Here is a 20650-nt window from a genome sequence, read left to right as displayed (position 1 = left end):
GTCTGTTGGTGTTTAATGTCTGATGCTTGCAGGAAAGAACTGATTGGAAAAGTATCATCAAGGCACATGTTAGCTAGAACTTCACTTGAAGTTTCAGGCTTTTGTTACAGTAGCCATGGGTTTTGCATGAAGGTAGTCTTGTGTGTTATTTTTTTATTCTTTTTCTAAGAAGAGTCAAGAATTCTAAACCTCAGGGTAGACTGCTTGGTTTAGCTGTCTTAAGTGCTTCCAGGAGATCTGCTGAGAGCTCTACCTGCTTAGCATAGCAAGGTGCGTGTACGCCTAGCAGTGTTTGAAATGTCTGTCCATTTAACTTGTGCAGGTTTACCTCAGAAGGCTTATGTTTGCTTAGCGCTAAAGCTTTACTGAGTGCCTGAGCAGCTTGCAAAACATTCAAGACACTAGATGAAGATGTAAGTAGTTAGGCAGTAACCTTCTCTGTGCTACCCTGTAGCTGGGCTGCTTTTGAGCCTGCTGGGCTGGGAATTGAGCCAAACTCATGCTAACTATATTAAAATAATAATATTATAAGTAAATAACCCCCAAACCAGTGCTGCCAGCCACTAATGGCAGTGTTTCAGGTAATCTTGGATGCAGCCCCTTGCACACCTCATTTCATTCATTTTAAAGTGTAGGGGGTGCACTGTGCAGATTTTCCAGGTCAGTATTTTATCAGTGGGAAGAAGTTCCCAACCAAGCTGTCTGTAAAGTTAACTGGTGGGTGCTATTATAGTTTCATGGGCTTACTCCCCTGTCAAAGATGACCTGAATACTATTGGTATTCAGCCAACTTTGACAAAACCAACTACCATGTCCTAATGTGACCAGCATGGCAGCAGCCACAGCTGCCTTCAAGCATGTTGCACTTCATCTCCGCCTCTGACTCCTTTGTGGAGCACCCTTTGTCAGAACTGACATGACTGTGCCCAAGGGGTGGCCTTACCAAAGCTGGCTTTGTGAGGAGATGTGGAGGACATGTCAGCTCTTGAGAAAATGGTGGCTTCTGCTTTCTGAAGAGCCGAACAGGTTTTAAACCATAGGAAATCACTGGTGTAACTAGAGCTGTTTCTAGGCTGCCATGAGATGAGAAATCTGGAAAAGCAATAGAATTTCCAAAAGGCTTTTTATCTGCGTAGTTAGTAGCCTTAAAAGGTGTTCTGCACAAAGAGGTTGGGTTGTTTTAATTCATTATAAGGTTACAAATTGAGGAATGCTGAGTAGTTCTGCCCTTAAGCTACAGAAGGGAAAGCTGCATTCTAAAATTACCATAGTTTGTCTATTTCCTCTTCCAAGAGATACTAGAACACTGTAAGAATTGGACAATTAACAATTTATCCTGTTAACACCGTCCTTGTTTCCTCTGGTTTTATTAACAAAGGGATCTCCTACTGTTCTCTAATTTTGATCTATTAGCATCTTAATAACTATATAGTGCTTGCTTAGGAAAGCTGCTTGTGTTCAATAATGTGGAGCCATTGCCTCAGGGTAGATGCATCGTTACCCATGGGATTAAAAGCATGAAGCATAAACTGTTACAATTGAACTCTGTGCTTCGCGTGTTAAATTTTGGGTTATGAACTTCCATTTAAAAGACTGGAGTGGTGGGAGTCCAAGCAAGGTTTAGGTACCAAAGCAAACCCTAACGCTACGGCATGTGCTTTTTGTGGTACACACATAGACAGCTACTCTTTAGACCAGGTAGAGCAGGGAAGCATGGCAGTGACTGTCACAGTCAGGAATCACAGTATGGATTTTTCAATTCAGTGGCACATAGTGAGGTTTTAAAAGCCTTAGCTAAGCTTGTGACTTAGTTCTTAAATTCGGTTCCTGGGATTGAATTTCCCAATGAGACAGATGGACGAATAAAGTGTTTGTGGTTCTGTAGCAAGAGCTCCGCTGAAACTTGTTGACATGAGCCTGTGTTTATGTTTTCCTTGCAGTACAAGTTTATTAATCTAAGGTAATGCAAGTCATAATAAAAACATAATTCTCTCTCCTTTCCTCCCCCAGTTTCCCATAATCTGTAAACACAGTAGGTGCATATTAAGTGTTGGCTCATGCTCAGTAGCTTGTTAGAAAATCATAATTCTGCCTTTGCTTATGTGAAAGGAGTGTAACTGTGGTAGCCATCCGCATTCGTATGGACATCAACCTCCACTATAGAGTTGCAGGCACTGAATAGAGCAGTGTAGCGAAAAGAGTAATTGCAAAACTAGCATGGATTTTAGGCTGTGCTTTTTTTTTTTTCTTACTCAGATGCTTGTTGAACACAGCCCTGTTCACATGTAAAATTTAAGGCTGCGACATGAAGAGCTAGGGCCACAGCACATCTAAAAGCACTGAGTAAGCTTAATATTGATATTACTGTCTGTAAAGCAGGACAAGAAATACTGCCCTCATCACAAAGCTTTTTCATACGGTGCAAGACAAACTGTTATTTTCTGAAAAGTCCTTTCAAAGTCACTCTGGACTCCACCAGCCCTGCAGCCTCATGCCTTCTAGAGCCAGAACCCTTCTGCTGGAGAACACATCTTTAGTAAAGACTTGCATTTACTAGAGCAGTGCTATTCCCACCATGTGGTCAGCAGCAGCTGTAAGACTGGCCCCTGTTACCATATTAGATGTATACACAGTTCCAGTGCTGTACAAATTCATGGCTCTTCCTTTAACAGCCAGGAATGATATGGTTCTGTCTCTAGTGGAAACAAAGCCGGGGGGAGGGAAAGGGGGGATGCTTGCTTGGGAGTGGCAGCATTGCGCAGGAACCCAAGCCAAGAGAAATAGCATCTGAAGCAAGCTAAACTAGGTACAGCTGGGTAGTGGGGTCAGTGCCTCATCTACCAAGAGGTCTGGCAGCCAACGTGATTTCAGGATGTGTTTGGTTAACATCATTCTCTTGTACAGCCATGGTCTGACACAATTTAGGACGGCAGCAGGTTTCCTTTCCTCATACAAGTTAATGTTTTGAGCTTTAAGCAAAAATTGAAAAGTAGGTGTTACTAGAACTGTTCAGACCAGAAATTATCTATATGTGGAAGGTGAAATACTGGAGTAAATAATTTTGCAACACCTTTTTCCCCCTCCAAAAAAATTGCTTGAAAGAGTAATTCATGTCAAAGCTCAATTTATTTAACGACAGAAATAACCATACCTTTATACATCTAACACTAAATAAAACCAGCAGAATGTACAAATCAAATTTATTATGTACAGGAATTCACTAGGAATATTTTATAAATGGACACTTCTCATGAACTTTATTTTTAAAAAATCAAATTAAATAATATCAATTGCGTATTTGCAGCCTGACTTCAGATAGATTGCAGAAGGGTAGTGAACATCTTAACTTAAGAGCTGAAGTCCAAAGGAAAGCATAAGGCAACTTCACACGGACAGGAAGAGCAAAGCGAAGAGCGACACTCCCTACTTACCTCATGCCATTCTGAAAAGGTAAGGCACGCTCTGCTAGGAAAGGGGTGCCGCAACAGTCAGCTTTGACATTCCTGGCTAAGTCTTGCTTAGGAAACAAGATTAGTTGTGATTTGTTTGGTTAGTTATTATTGTTGTTATAGTTGTTAAATGGCAGGCCATCAAGTCAGTTAAAAAGCTTTTTTACAGTAGGTAAACAAGGCTCTGAAATTCAGATTCACTTCAGCTTCTTCCATAGGTTGGGCAAATAAATAAATGCACCAAAGACTCCACTAAGGTGCTGGTAATATTCCTTTTGTAACACACTAAATATACAAATAACGTTCCAGCACTATTTACAGCTATTTTTCCTTGAACATTTTCTCACTTCAGTAATACGTAATTATTTGTAAGATACAAATACTGAAGTAAGCTTTGAAGTTTACGCATGTTTCCATCATAATGGCAGTAGTTTAATTTAAGCAGATGGCTATCTCCAGATTCTTGACCATACAAAACCTCAAGAGTTACAGCTAGCAGTATCTGTATTTTTTTTTTAAAAGTATTCATTTTAATTTTACTCCATTTAATAATTAGAAAAAGAACACAATTGTCAAGGAGTGCAGGATGCATAAATAACTACTCTGCAGGAAGACTGTGACCTTTGAAATGGTCATCCACAGATTAATTCGGATTCCAGACAAGAACTCCAGCTGCATATTGCTTAAAAAGTTTTCAACAACTGCTTATCTACATGCTTGCAAAGTATAAAAAGAACAGTCCATTCTGTAGCTTAGTAGACAGGTACTCAAATAGTTAAGTAAGATGAAAGGTAGAAATACTAGTTCAATTGAGGTGGTTGCTTCCTCATAGGGTTTCCTTCAATTTTGTTCAGTGGATCTGTTTCATGGGTAGAACGGTTATATGCATGTAACTATTTATGGCATTCATCCTGCAGTACCACAGGCTTCTGGCTCCTTGGGTATCTTGCTGCTGTCAAGTTGTGAAACATCTGATAATACTGTAGACTGAGAACAAGTTAAAAAATACACTTCTGCTTGTCCGTGTGCATAGCACCTTCACTTACCCTGACAGACATACTGCTTGCTTAAACACCCAAGCAACCAGCAATGACAGAATCCACACCTTGTACAGACACAGATGTGTACTGTTTGTGGTATTAAATCAGGGGCATTTAAACTTGGGCCAACCAAGGCTTTGACTCATGCTTACTCACAGAACGCCCCGTAAGAATTTTTCCATCTATGTGATGTAGCACCAGGTAATTAGCTTGTCCTAGAAGTATTTTCTTACAGCAGCAGTAGTAAGGTCTTCTGGAGACTCTGGTAATTTTGAGACAAATTCAGTTTTTACCCCATACTTGGATTTTCATAGTCTCTATCCTGATATTATGTGTTCCATTTGGGAATTAGCAGGGCTCCTCCTTTCAACACAAGACAAGATGGGAATATAAATATACCGAAGAAGTCCAGGTAGGAACCCAAAGAAGGGTGCCATTAGACCTTTTTAATTTGAGTTTCTACATTAAATGTAATACAAAATTAGAAACATCCATCATTAGGTTGCGTTCTCTGGATACATACAACAATGCAGGCGATAGCTTCCTTTATGCAACCAGACATCATTAAACTGAACATGGTTGTGCACAGAGGCTGAAGTGTAAGCACCTCGCTCACAAATAAAAAGCAGTTCACTTCTCTAAGCAGTGTCCCTGCAGTAGGCTGTCCTCTGGTCAATGACAACTCACAGTCTGTCCCAGAGAACACTTCCTCAGGCTTCAGTAGACTCCTGCCCATTATCTGCAAAACATTTTACTGAACCTTGGACCTGCCACCCACAACCTGGAATTGAAAGTTCTTCAAAACTAGGATTCACTGACTGCCACTGGTGCATCTACCCAAAGAAAAGCCTTGGATTTTCTGTATGTTGCATGAAACACACTGCATGAAGCATTCTGCCATCCCCTTGTCTTGGGGAGTAAACAGACAGCATCCAGTACAGGCAATTTGCTCACAAACCTGATGAAACGCACGAAAAAACAAAAGTAAAAGAAAGCCACCGGTAACTGTGCACTTCTAGTGTTTAGTGCAGGCTCTTTACATTTTTTTTTTTTTTTCATTTTTTAGAAGTTTCAGCATGATACTTACTCCATGACACAGAAAACATTATTTTTATTTTTACAGTTAGTCCAGTGCAGGAATCTTAGCCTTCAAAGCCTTGGCTCACACTGAAGCATCTTAACATTTTCCCTGTAATGCATGGTGCAGTATTTCATCACCAAGACGTTCAGCACTGGGGATTAACCGTTTGAAAACAGGCATCACTGTAAGCCTCAGATAACCAGTTAAATACTTAGCTCTCACAGATCGTAAGACCTCACCCTTCTTGCTCTCTTGTACGCTATATTCAGTCTGTCTTTGTAATATGGGCCACTTCCACTTCTACAGTTTCGATGCCCTGCGTCGCTTCAGCCATTTTCTGTCCTTGCTGTTGTGCTAATACATAATTTACCACCTGCATGATGCTTTGGTCAGAAAGAGTAGAGACTGATGTACATTCCTCAGTAGCTGCAACTGCCTCAATGGCTTCGAGCGTCTCTCCTGTCACTACCACAGTCTCAATCTCACTACCACCAACGCTGATCTCTGTTTCTTGTTCCTGCATGTCTGCTGCTAAAATGCTGATGGCATGCTCCACCTGTGTGCCCTGGTTATGAAACTGAAGAGTATCTTTTTCCAGCATGATTTTGCAGGGTACGTAGTCCCTATGAAACTTGGTCATGTGCTTCCGTAGCGTCCGGGCGTCGATGTAAGCTTCATTGCACACCGGGCAGACGTATGGTCGCTCCCCGGTATGTGTCCTCACGTGGCGCTTCAGCGAACGTGCATCTGCCCACGCTACTCCGCAGGTGAGACATTCAAATGGCTTCACACCTGCCCTCAAAGGGAAAGCAAGGAAAAGCTCACTGTCAGGAGTTCATAAAAACGTGTGAGTGTTGATAAGAAGTGACAGGAAGAGCAGCAGTATAAAAGGAAGGAAGAAATCCTTTCACTTCTTCCATGTAAGCACGAGATCCTGTTTGCCATTTCTGTACTACAATATAATGCAAGCACAAAATCTTACATTCAGTGGTAACATTTTCCAAAAGTGCTCTGCTCAATCTAGCTTTTTACTTCTAAAAAAATTCTCAAAATTCTTTTTGGTGCAGTTTCTCCCCTATTTTAAGTGCATACCACTTAATAAAATTCTAGTTATTTTTTGCCAGTGATGCTTTTCTGAAACCATGTATTACTTCATGGAATTTGGCACTGACATTTCTAGTCACCCTTTGATTCTGTAAATCCTTCTATACACTTCTCATCAAATGCCAGCACTTTAGTTAGCTTGTAATGCCATCTACAGCTTTTTCCCCTCCTCCTCCACAGCACATATGTTCAAATAGTGCACCTGATGTTTGTATAATCTTATTCTCCCTTATCACATTTGAGCTCTGTGGCCTGCAGTATCTAACAAGGCATGTGGGTGGCAACAAACACCATTTCAGGGCTGGCTTTTCCTTTGTAACAGTTACTGTGGACTTAGGCTAGGTATCTATTACAGGACACTCTGTTTAGAAACAAACACAAAATCTCTACTTCAATAGCGAGACAGCTATTAGATTTACTCTTAACAGCTCTTTAAAAGGAGAGATGCTTCATTAAAGTGGTTTTTTTTCCCTGAGATGGGAGTGTATCTAGACTTCCAGTACAGCTGGAACAACCAAATACTCAAAAATCATACTTCACATCTAAAATAAAAACGCACACTTTTTTTTTTTTTTAATTATCAAATGTTTTCATATTTTCCCTCAAACATCACATAGTTTACTGCTTCTTATAAATCAAGAAGTTGACCAATTTCCAGCAGTGGTCCTTTTGTTAAATTCAGGCCAATCATTCTGCTGTTTGAAGAATATTTTATTAACTATGCGCACCTTTCAAACTGGAGAATGTTTTACTACATCCAATTCTTTGCCAGATATACATCTTTAATCACTTCTAAAAAAGTCCCTCTTAGATTAAAGTTCTAAGAAGGACAGACTGTCACTGTCCCTGTGTGCAGCTGCACCTTTAGGAAGATCCCAACTTCTGGGAATCATTGGAAGCAAGTTAATAAACCAGGACTAGCATAAAACTGGAGAATCTGTAAGAGCTTCTATGCTTCTTGCAACACAGGACACACACAGACTCCAAGAAACAATTACCCCCTTTCTCCATAATGTTTTCAGGGATTGAGGGATGTCATGGCTACTTGTTTTCTACGTACCTTCATGATTGTTCATGTGTCTCCTGTATTCCCGGAGCTGTGTGAATTTTCTTCCACAATGCTCACAAACTCGTTCCAGATTTTGTTTTGCTCTTCCTTTTTTACCATGTGTGGCTTTCTTTACATGTCTTCTGTATAAAGCTTTCTCATAAAATTCTTTACCACATATATTACACCTAAAAAGTGTTGAGAAATCTATTGAAACCATTATGCTATACTTATGCTTTTTAAAATGCACTTTAATTACGACAGACAAAGTTTAATGGGAACACCGTCCCATATGACAAGTAGTTCCATAATTAGAAATAATCTTGGATGGAGCTGCATTTTCTCTTATTCACAGCCACAAAGCTTCCACTTACCATTCCAGAGAGGTGAGATCACATACGAAGCATTTCTAACTTAATTATATTTACTCTCTTACAACTTCATACGTATTAGTTCCAGGACTGTGCCAGCAGGTTAACAGTTGGACCACACTATGTGAAGTCACCCATCCATTCTCAAGTACTCAAAACCCCAGTCAACATCAATCAATCAGTATTTTAACAAAGGACTAGGAAGTTCCTTGTTGGCTGGCTGTTGATCTGTATAACCTCATACTGATTAGTATATTTCAGCTGTTAAATGAGTTTCCTCTTACCTATAAGGGTCTGTGACAGAATGAGACTTGACATGAGAATACCAGTCCTTCTTCCAGCTGTAGCACTTTCCACAGAACTGGCACTGAAATGGCTTCACACCTAAATGTTTGTTCATATGCTGTCGAAGATCTCGAGCTTCATAGAAACTCTTTTCACACCTGTAACAGTAAAGGTTTTAGCATCTCATACAAGATAGATCTTGGTGATCCTGATTTCAAAGGCACTGGAACCCTCTTCTTTAATGGTGACTGAAGACATTGAGAAGACAACACCTATTGCATCATCAGCACAATCCCTTTCCAAACTAGGGAAAATTAAAAGGAACAGCAGCTTATCTGAAAGTCTGGAATATAACTTGAGGACTTCTGAAACACTTTTGTCTGTTACAGGTAACTATATTCTTTCTGTTATTTTTATGGGGAATAATGAAAGGCAAACCAATTGGAAGACATCAGAAATTTGTATTATATTGTCCTCATAAATTCGTATGGTAACAGCTGTTTCTCCTCTTAACCAATGAGGATTAATTATTGATAAAGATAACTGGGATCTGTTGTTTGTAATGCTCAAATGGATTTTTTTAGAAATTAAAAAACAAATTCAGAATCCTACAAGAAAGCATCCGAAACTAGCGATATTCTTCAGCTTGCTGCTTGCGTACATCTAAATTCAGGCGAACTCCTAGTTTTCTTTCATTTCTACCTTGCCATAGTATGACTATATGAAATTAGAAATCAATAGCTCCTCTTGGTATGGAAACTATGGAGGTCAGTCTAATCAAAGACATGCTTCGTCTGTTTGAAACAAATTCTGCTCTTCAGACATCTTTGCCTCACCATCTGCATCTCTTCATAAGGTAACACCATATCCTGCTGACAGATGCATTTATGATCAAGCTAACCGCAGTAGTCAGTGAGTCTTAATTTATGCTGTTCGCTAAACACAGTGTGCCTTGCAGTACATGCCAGTACACAACATCTAGATTACATACGAAATTTTCAAATTAAACTGAAACCGGCTATGACAGTAAAAGGCGGCAAGAACCCTTCTTGCAATACCCCTTTGCCTATGACAAGCTTACTGCCCTATCTGTCCAACAAAGGAGCTTTAAAACCATATCACTACTGATGACAGCTACAAGTGCAAACACGCTCATTAGAAAACAGCTGTATGAAAATAGAGCTAGGTAACAGTTTAAAAACAAGCTTTTGCTCTCCAGTGCATGTAGTAACAAAAGTGATTTTTTTTTTTTTTTTTAATCTTATGCTTTAGAAGTCTTATTCCAACCCAGTGAACAGTTTTATGCTACAACAAGGAGCTGCTTGTAATCTTTAACATTACTAGAATCATTAATGGCAAGAAAAAAATAACCCACCAAAAAAACCACCAACCAACTTACTGAGTACACTGAAATCCACGAACTTCAGGCTTTGGCTGGTGTTTCTTTATATGTTTACTGAGTCCTGATGCCCTGTGGAAAGATTTTCCACAGATGGAGCAAAGATACTTGGATTCTCCTGACAAAAACAAACCAAAACATGTTACAAAGCCAGGCCTCCCTACCTTTGGAGTGCTTTGTGAGAGTGGTTTTTTTCTTCTTGTATAATTTCTCTAAGTAGCAATGTTAGAAAGAGTTATTGGTTTAATTACACACAGATGGAATTTTTAAGTGTATTTTGTATGTGCCAATGTAATACACGGGGGAAGTAGCACCTCTGAATTACTTCATTGCACGTTTTTAATCAAAATATTGCAGCTACTGAATTAGTCATGGAGTGTGAACAGCCTAAAAAATACCCTCTTCTGTGGAAACCCCCCAACTGCCTGTGTTCATGTAATATGCAACTTCTCCAGCAACGCCGTATTGCTTATGGATGACTTGCATCTTGAATTTGTGGCACAACACCTTAAAAGAAAAGCTTTCTGCTACAACTCATCCACTTCAGAATGCTAAGTACCAGTATAAATTCCTTCATTTCTGGAATAAATTATTTTAACACAAAGTCTCTTACTGTTAATTCTGCCCAACTCAGGGAAGCAAGAAACACAGACATTTCCTACATATTACAATTTCAAAACTCCGCTTCTATTAAATTATTATCTTTCATATGCTAAGATCTTTCAAGATACCAGGTTTTATAAAATTTCAATATTAGTACGGCAAGTCTTGTAAAATGTATACGGAGATTCTCAGAGATTTAACTTATAATGTTTTACTCTGAAAAGATAGGCTGAAAGTAAGCGCTCCAGAATATTCCAGCCCGTTGCCTATCTTTGTCCTGATGATACAGGCATTTAATATGTACATAAAAACATAGGAACAGACCAACCATGATTCCCTGTTCTTGTATAGAACATCTGCATAATAACATTAAGTTACAGTAAAATAACGCCAGAAAACAAATGTAAAAGGACTACTTACCTTTATCTCAGCTGTCTGACCAGTAGAAGAAAAAGGAGAAACTACCATTTATTTTTCTCAAGCAGTTCCTTTGTCACTGAAGAACAGTGTTAAAGTTCAGCAGCATACAATAGCCAACCAAAGTAGAAGGATCTCCTTTCTCATCACTTACCTGTATGAATGCTCATGTGTTCCTGAAGACTTCTTTTTGTGACGAAAGACTTTTCACACAGGTCACACTTGAACTGTTTCTGTACTTCATGGAGAGCTAAGTGCATTTTTAATCCATGCTTATATGTAAAGGTCTTTCCACAAACCTAAAAAAAAGAAAATCCATATCCAGTGGAATAGGACAAAAAAAAAAACCAACTCATTTTGTAATAGGTGTTTAAATCAAACACAACAAAACATCCTGTATTTCTTGGGAACCAGCACAGCCAAACCTATGATTTTGCACCAGATTTTGCAGACATTCTTCTAGATACAGAATTATGAACTTTCATGGTTCGACTTCATTCTAGTTTTCTCAATCTTGGACTACAAGAATTTTTATCAGGAATGCATTCTGAAGTGACCTAAATTAATCTAAATTTTAGGACAGAGTGTCAATACTAAAATATCAAGAAAACATTACTAATTTGATCAGAGAGTAAAAGGACTTTCTCTTTACCTTGCATGCATGTGGTTTTACACCTGTATGTTTGAGCATATGTATTCTGAGAGAATAGAGCTTAGGTAGAGTCCTCCCACATATATCACATATAAACTCCCGTTTAGTTCTCCCTTTCACCGAAGACGCGCCTGTCTCTTCTACACTGGAAGCTGCAGTGTTCACTTCAGTCTTCCGAGTGTGCCGGACAAGATGGGCTCGCAGCGAGGCACCATACTGGAATTCTTTCTTACACAACTGGGAAGAAAATATTACAACTTTACTTCACATTTAATATTCTAACATTATTAAAAAAGGTAATCAAAGGTTTTAAGTATATTAACATGATTAGCTAGGCCTATAACCTGACTCCAATGGGCATTTTATCTCAGGTTAATTCGTAGTTATAATTTTTGAATTTTATGGCTACTGACAGAACCACTGATAACTTCCCAATGAGGCTAACTTCTAGGCTAATCTAAACACAGTTGCAAATTTACGGGTAAGGTTAAAAGTAAAGCCCACACCAGCACTGTCTTGAGCAGCAAGCATACTCCCACATCACATGGTGCTGTCAGGCCATGTGGCTGCACCACATTTTACCCCACCCTATCCAGATCAGGGCTGCATCCATCTCTGAAATCTGTAAGGAAAATAAATACATGTACCAAAAAATATATAAGAAAAATCATTACTAAAGTTGTTACTGAATGAATTTTCATAAAGAGGGAGGTTTACAAAAAGGAACATCCAACTTACTGGGCATTTATAATCTTTAGATCTTTCATGTTTCAGCGTGTGCATTATAAGTGCATAGCGCCGCTGGAACACCATCCCACACTCTGTGCATTTGTGCTGAGCTTCTACTTCATTGTTTTCCATGGTGTCTCTTTTGGGCTGTTTCATTTTTTTTCCTCTTTGTACCAGCTTCATGGCAACCTAAGTTGGAAAAACACAACCCTTGAATGAACTTTATTACACTGTATTTCATACTTTCTCTGCAAGTTGGTACTGAAAGCTGATGTTTCTGTGAGTTACTATAATACCACCTGATTTTGCTCAGTTTACTTAGCTGCTAGAAAGTTACCCTATTTAAGTTCACTGCAAAACTACAGATGTCATGGTGGGTGAAAAGTTGGTCTTGTTTTAAAACCATAAACTGATTACAGTTATAGGCAGACAATGACCTACCAGTTCAGAGATAACTAACTATTCATCCCTGAGTAACTGCTAAGTGAGAGCCAAGTTACAGATGTACTACAAAGTACTGCCTGTCACAATATTATCTATCAAATCTTTCCAACCCTTGCCTAAACTCTAGCTTCCCTTTTCAGCATTTACATTTGCTTTACTACAAAAGTCATCAGATTAAAAAAATAAGTGGCCTAATTAATTTTTACCAGCCAGCAAAACCTGAGTTATTAGGAACCTGTGAGAAAAATGCAGTATTTAAGCAAAGTTCTTTTTTGTTTACAGCATTCCAGCTTTACTAGTGGTTTGTGGGGTTTTTTGTTAGGCAGTATTGTCAGTGCTACCTGGAGCTGTTAATCTTGCTTTCCTTTGTAGAAACTTGCTGTCAACTTCTTTAAAAGCCAAAATGTAAGTGATCGGGCTGAAATTTCCCGTATCGGGTATCTCCCCTTCAGGTTTCTGAGAATAAGGCAAGGGAAAAAAGTACAAGCATCCTCATTTCCTCTTCCTGTTCTCTCAACAAGTGAGGTATTTAACAGCTTTTGCAAACATTCTAGCCCTTCAGCCCTTCCATGTCACTCAAAATCAAACTGAAACTTAACATGGGGGCAACATCTTAATTTTTTTGTTTGTTTAATTTTGCTGTTGCTCTGAAAACTGATTCAAACTGGCTAAATTGTGAAGCCACAAAAACAAATTTTGTTCACTAGATGATTAGTAGGAGCTTGGAAAATAATTTGTTCATACAAAGCATATTTCATCCCCAATATCTCCATGCCAACTGCAATTACTGTAATTCAAAAATTAGCAGCATTTTTCCTGCAGCCTCTCTTTCCTGTTATTCTTCCAGCACTAAAACTGGGAGTGTCTCCTTCCCAGTGCTTATATGACATCCAGTGCCATGGAGGGGAAGCTGAGGGATGCATGACACAAAAATGTTAAGAGCTATGAAATGAGTTAGGAAAGCAGAAACCTTGTCCTGAGTTCCTAATTCTGAGCAATTATGTAAACCAATTTCCTTTTTTTTTTTTGTATAGACGGTCACTGTCAAGGGGCCAGATTTAAAAACTGCAAAATAAGTTAAGGAGGTTAAGGTAGACATTCCTTCTCCCAAAACAGGAGAAAAACCTTGTCCTTCTTCAACCATCATAAATAGGTTGCTCAACTATTTTGCTTATTGTGCTAGTTTTAACATCTGGGCTTTAACTTGTCCATCTGTGAAAGCAGACTAATGCTACAATTTATATCTACAAGGGTGTTGTAATGATCAAGAACTATCCCCCTGATGGGGACTAGTGGCTCTAGTATGGATGTATCTCACAGAACACCCTTTTGTCTACAGAACAACTTTTGTCTACATTTGTCTACAACTGACATACACACATGCTAGGTAAGAATTAAATTCCCAGATCATCTAAGAATTTTAGGGAGAAGATACACATTCTGTCCAACCAAGCTATGGGAAGATACTCAAGCTGGGATAAGGTCACTGAGCGTTCTAAAGATCTTTAATACGGGAAGAATTTTGGTGCCAATCTTTGGTTTATTTTAGGTTGGTTTTTTTGGTTTTGCACAACTGTCACATCTTGGAAGTTACTTTGGTTTGCAGCAATGTTAATTGCTCAACAAAGAAAAACATTTGCCAGACAGTGCTTGGAAACAGCAGTGTCTTTTCAGACTGGTCTTGAAACACTGGATGATTACTGACAACAGGCCTGAAAACAGATAGAATACCTGCTGTATTGCAGATTTAGGATTTGTCTTTCTATTTTGGAGTTTCTTTTCAATTCCTTTATGCAATCTGATATATCCCCCTTCAGTAACAGAACGCCGGCGGAGCTTGCTTTTGTAAGTATCATCTTGGCTTTCTGGTTGTGAATCTGAGATGCTCTGTTCTTTACTTTGACTGCCATGTTTCTGCTTGAGTGTTTCTGAGGAGTCTTCAGAAGCCGTGTCCACATTTGCTTTACCACTTTCATTTTGATCTGTTTCAACTTCCGTTTGACCTGTATCCATGAGCCGTGCATCCATGGCTTCCGCAGCCGACAGCTCTGCCTCTACAACAGACACGGTGTTATTTGCAACGCTCTCCAGCAGCTGTATCTTGACATAACTTTCAGTTGTTTCACACTGCTCCACAGGCTTTGAAATATCATCCGGAGTGCCCTCTGCAGGCTCTGGGGGCGAGAGGTCAGGCTGGGGTGCTGCTGCCTCCTCTGTCCCAGCAGAGGAAGGAGCTCCATTAACAGCTACTGGCACCTCACTGGCTGCGAGCCCAGGTTGCTCAGCACCATGCTCGGGCTGCATCTCAACTTCAGTCTGCTCTGCTAAATTTTGCGTTGACTCTACTGTTTGAATATCTCCCTTTTGGTACACTGTAATTTGCTTCTCTTCCATCTGTTTGTGCACGTTTTCACAGATTTCGAGGACCTCCGACATGAAGAGATGTCGGGCAAGCATGGCGACTTCTGCCATGCTACAGAAGTCAAAGGTTAGTTCTGAAGTATAAGCAAATTCCAAAAGAGGCAGGAAACTGGACTTGCAGAACCCTGCCAGGAATAAAACAAGAGATTAGAACAAACACTGATGACCCCGAATTACATCAAAATATCCCATGAACGATACAACAATTCATCTTCGATATGGTTAAGACAAATTTAGAGCAAAACACACTTGCAAGTAACATTGAAACCCCTCCACTGGGATTCAATTAATAGTAATTTACACAAAAGCATCCTCCTTGTGTATTTTCTACGTGGAAGTAAGCTCAGACAACTTTTCCAATAAGTAGAACTGAGGTTCTATAAAATTCTCGAGAAGAATGTTTCAAGATGCTGGGAGAGCCACAATATTTCTGAAACAGATTAACCCTAATTTAACCAAAGTCTTTCCAGACCTGCTACATTCAGAAAGTACTCAAGACTCAAGTAACAACTGATGTGGCAGAAAAATAAGACAAAAAAGTGGCTAATGAGAAAAATAAAGATATGGATTTACAGATAGAAATGCTTGAAAACAAGCATTTGGTATAATTTTCCACAGTTCTGTAAATTGTAAATCAAATATTTAATTTGGAGGACCTTCTGGACCATCATACTAGAAATGTATTGTTCATGCATGTCTATTGCTTATGCAGACACAGAGACAGTTAAGAAACTAATGAGAAAGCAACGCAGTAGGCATATGTTCTGTACAGTACTCTTCATCACTACAAACCTATTTTTAGAACATTTATTTTAGGATGGTCTCCTATCTTCAAGGTACCAGAAGGTCTGAGAAATAAGCAGAAACATGTATAATAGTGTTTCACAGACATAGGAAACAATTTAGTATTTGTACAGCTAAACAGCTCTCCAAGAAGCTAGTCAACATGCCCTCTTGATGTATTCAAGCATTTGACTATGTTCCCTTTTTTAATGTTTGTGACTAATACAAGGAGGAAACAAACCTAAGCAAGGTAAAAATCAATCCAAAGCTTCTTAGAAATTTTAAGATGAAATCCCAAAGTCCATCCAACATGGAAGATCAGATTATGCAAAACCAGAGTAACCACTTTAAAGTACACACAAAATACTTTTGAGATTAAAAGAGATAAAAAAAGCAAGACAAAATACGTGATTGTCTTGAACACTCAAAAAAAAGACTGAATCAAATACTGTACACCTTACTTAGGATATTATGATTTCTAGCTTTGAAACCCACAACAATTCACCTGACAGATCCACTACAGCTTCATGACTAGTGACAGCTCCCTTTTCAATGAAGAGCTCTCGGAAGTACTCGCTGCTGGCTGCCAAGACAGATTTGTGAGCTTTGTACTCCTCTCCTTCAATCAGCAGAGTCACATCACAGAACTGATTGGAAAGCCTCTGCTGATTCAGTTGGTTTAAGACTGACAGACAATGTTTGGAAGATGACTGCTTCACAAGGCCCTTACTGTCAACCTGTCATAAACAACATTATGAGAACTTCATTACATTTGGACTGTGCCTTTTTAAGCATTCACACTGAAACACATAAAAGGATTATTTTCTGCAATTGTACAATCATTTCAAGCCTGCATAATATACAGCTTAACTTTACCATTATTTTCTTTCTTTAAATGCATCAAGTTTCACCCTCCCTCCAAACACAGTTAAAACAAACGACTGGAAAAATGGGAAAACATGGATATTCAAACAGTTCTTTGACCATATTTTTTAATGCTGCAATCTGAAATTGTTTCTAGATTCAAAGGTCTTTACATGTATATGGGCCCCCAGTTATCAACATGAATTGTATATATAAATATAGCACCATTTATTAAGGAACAGACAGAGATTCCATGAGAATCTTGTATGTGATGCTTTACTACTTTTGCTGTTCATTTTCCTGTGGGTCCTATACGCATAAACAGGAGTCAGACTGATTTTATTTTCCAAAGATGACATACTGTAACTAATATATCAGTGACCTGTTTCCACATATCGAGTATCTCTGGCAAAATTTATGTCATCTTATTATTACAAGATTATCACAACAATGGAAAATAAGTATGTGACTAGGAATGCATTAACAACCACCTTACATACATTCAGATGTAAACAATGGTACTTACAAATACAAGTTCATGCTTTGCTATTGGCTTCTTCTTCACAGACTTTGGGGATGCAGCTGGGATTGATGCCGCATTACTCGATTCATCATCTGTTTCATTACTGTCTTCATGAGATTTTGCATCCAGTCCTAGTTCCTCCAGCATTTCAGAAGGATCTGACAGAGATCTAGAGCGATCTAGCTTTTCCTGGCACTTGCTGCATTCTTTAATGTAATCTTTAACCTGCTTAAGAATACCTAAGAAAAATTAATGGATCTTAATGAGGCTTTTGATGTTCATTCAATTTACCTTAAACATATAATTAAATATGTGATTAGCAAAACAATACTACGCACTTACTGAGAAAAACCAAATCAGCCATCTATACTTTTCCTTCTCTGATTTCTTACCAGTTCTGCTTCTCTCACACCATTGTAAGCTATTGCATGTCACTACTGTAATCCATCATCAGTTTGAGATAGAACATTTAAAACATCACTATATCAAGCAGACCCTCTTACAAAGATTTTTAAGGCTACAAAAAATATTTGTATTTATACATTCACCCTAAGAATCCCAAGGCAATGAAAGCTGTAGCCTAGCCCTGCATTTAGCTCACACAAGTGGATCTCAGCTTGTCCTTACTGAAAGGAACAAGAATTGGAAAGCTCACCTAAGGGCTTTTGTAAAATTAGAACCGTGTTATATGCAATTATACTCATTAACACCAATGTCAATCAATTACTCATAATTTCAGGATTTAAATAAATTAATTTCCCACCAGTACTTTAACTGGAGTAACTAAGTAATTTTAGGTACTCAATAGTTCCTAAGCTCAGGGTCCTCTTCTAGGTACCAAGGCATTTCTAGTGTATGGCTTCCAATCCAAATTCATTTTCTTCACTAGGATAATATAAAAGCATACATAACAACAGCCGTGTCTCTGTAGTTCAAAATCTAGCATAGCTCTAAAACTTGGCTGATATACAGAGTTAGACTTGCCCTGCTCACACCTTTTCAGAGCATGAGATTCACTACCGTTACATACGTATCTCTCCAACCCAAGAGACATTCATGCCCATTTCAAACACTTCATGTTTCTTTGATTTTTATCTGAAACCGGGACTAGTTCTCAGGACAGAAGATCTCTGGTCTTCTGATCATGTATCTAACACCCTTCCTGGCCACTGGGTCACACTCCAGCCCATTGCTTCCCAGTTACAGAGCAGACAGACACAACAGACTGGCACCCATCTCAGAATGATAACTGGGTCAAAGCTGCTGTCCACTAGCAGCAGAAGAGTATTATAACAGCAGGACAAATCAGTGTTTCATAGAAGAGACAGGTAAGAAATGTAACGCTTGAACTGACAGCAGGGCATGAATTTTAGTATTCTTAGTGCAAGAGAAATAAGAGACTTATTGTCTCTTATTGTTGTGCAAATAAAGGTAAGCAATAAGATCACAAGATGAAGAATATAGGATATAGAATGCCCTCTTCTGATGAAAAGATATACTCAAGTCCATTAAGGAACTTTCCAGCACAGGATAACAGTAGATGCTAGAACAGTCTAATACTAGGCAGACAGTAAGAACCCAGATAAAAGTAAGGAGGCCACCATTCTGAATGGATGTCTTTCAGACACCAAATTCTTTTTCACATCAAAGATTTTCAGGTCAGTGAGATCTCTACTGGAAGGATAGGCTAGACCAAAAAGCTTCCAAATTAAGATAGGGAAAACTAAAGCTGAAATGACAGACTTGCTGACTGATGGATGGAAAAAGAAAAAAAGGCAGAACAAGAAAAGCAGTACAAACAGAAACTGCACTCTGAGCAACTGAAAAGCAGGATATTTGTTTAATGGATACACAAGACTAAAAGCAGAACACCAAATCCAAAGAGAATACAGGTACCAAGTCATTGGCTCAACCAAAAGAAGGCCCCGATTGGGAATTGTTGCTGTTCATACACTACCATTTCTAACAGCTATGACATCACTCAGGAACCAACTGAGAATTAGTCTTGTCTTTTCAGATTCTCATTGGAAGAAAGAGACAAATATAATAAGTGCCAGGGCTACAAATCACCACTGGCTGCCCTGCTATTTAAACGTGAACAGCATCCACGTGGTAGTGGGAAAAGGTATTACGAGGTTAAAAGCTGAATGAACTAGGTCACATGGAATGGATTATCGCTCTACAAGATGCACACAAGCTGAGAAATCGTCACCTTAAGCAGGCTGGCCGCAACACTTGGATGGGGACAACCATGCTCCGTGCTTCCATATACTCAAAACACCATTGCTAAATAAGAAGCCACAGGACAATGTGCTGACCAAGGTGTAACTCACACGGCAAGGCGAGGCCTGCCTGTTAAGGAGAGACTCGCAGTCGCAGCCTACAGACCACGGGGTGTTTCAAGGCACCAGTCAGTCAAACAGCGACAGTCCCCTCCTGCTTTCCCTAGGGAGCGCACGCACCCATCCTTTTCGCAAGCCCGGCGCCCAGCAACCCCGGCTTCACCAGCCGCCTCTCCCGACCTCTGCTGGGCTCCCCCCGCGCCGCCCGCCCGCTCCCCGCCGCTCACCTCGCCACCAGTACTTCTGCGAGAGCCCCTGCCAGGTCTGCAGGCGGGTGCGGTGGGCGCCGTCAGGGGCCAGGTGCGCGGCGCGGATGAGGCGGGCACGGCGCTCGGCCTGCAGCACCACCTCGAGCTCAGCGAAGCGCTGCTGGTCCCGCTGCCGCCGCTGGTAGTACAAGGTCCCGCCGCGCACCACGTAGCAGGCGGCCGCCTTACGGATCTTGCGCTTGGCGTTGCCCTCCGTGCCCGGCGCGTAGGGCTCCCGCTCGTTGGTCAGGTACCGCAGGATGGCCAGGTAGCTCTCCTCGCTGGACATGGCGGGGCAGGGGGAGAGGGGAACGGGGGGGTGAAAGGGGCAGTCTCCGCGCCGGGTTTCCCCCCTGGCCGCCGGGCAAGGGTACGGCGCTCTCGGCAGGTGATCGGAGGGTCAGGCTCTCGCCCCCGGGGCAGAGGTGGCTGCGGGGCAGCGTCTCCGCGCGGGACGGGGCGCGCCCGGGTCAGTCACATGCGGCGGGCCCGCGGAGGGGGAGAGGCGCCGGCGCTCGCCGGGGGTTCCGTGGGGCTGCGGAGGCGTCTTCCGAGGCAGGGGAGAGCATGCGCTGCCGGGGGACGGAGGATCGGGGCGTCCCGCGCCTCCGCCGGCCCCTCGCCCAGGCGCGGGGAGGCCGGTCCGGCGGGAGCCGGGCCCGGGGGGGAACTGGAGTTTCGCAGCCAGCGGCGGCGGGTGGGAGCGAGAAGCTCGGGCAGCAGCAGCAACGGAAAGACAAAATGGCTGCTGCACAAGAGGAAGTGAGGTCAGAATCCCGCGAGTATGGGAAGGGGCGGGTGCTAAGGGAAGGAGCAGCTGGTAGGGAGAACGAAGCCGCCATCTTGG

General features: G+C 40.7%; 1 protein-coding gene across 1 annotated transcript; it reads right to left on the bottom strand.

Moving 5' to 3' along the window:
- Positions 1 to 159: 159 nt before the first annotated feature.
- On the bottom strand, positions 160 to 20542 carry ZBTB11 (zinc finger and BTB domain containing 11). Its single transcript, XM_030475948.1, has 11 exons — positions 19783 to 20542; positions 17217 to 17452; positions 16332 to 16563; positions 14354 to 15168; positions 12188 to 12367; positions 11450 to 11686; positions 10952 to 11096; positions 9778 to 9895; positions 8378 to 8536; positions 7735 to 7910; positions 160 to 6362 (listed from the first exon to the last, which is right to left on the bottom strand). Exons 1-11 carry the CDS (start codon positions 20090 to 20092, stop codon positions 5836 to 5838), a joined length of 3135 nt encoding a protein of 1044 aa, XP_030331808.1. The 5' UTR covers positions 20093 to 20542; the 3' UTR covers positions 160 to 5835.
- Positions 20543 to 20650: the final 108 nt, after the last annotated feature.

This window comes from Strigops habroptila, chromosome 2 (genome assembly GCF_004027225.2).
Source record: "Strigops habroptila isolate Jane chromosome 2, bStrHab1.2.pri, whole genome shotgun sequence".
Lineage (NCBI taxonomy): Eukaryota > Metazoa > Chordata > Aves > Psittaciformes > Psittacidae > Strigops > Strigops habroptila.
The sequence above is the reverse complement of the archived record's forward strand: the minus strand, read 5'-3'. Positions and strand labels throughout refer to the sequence as shown.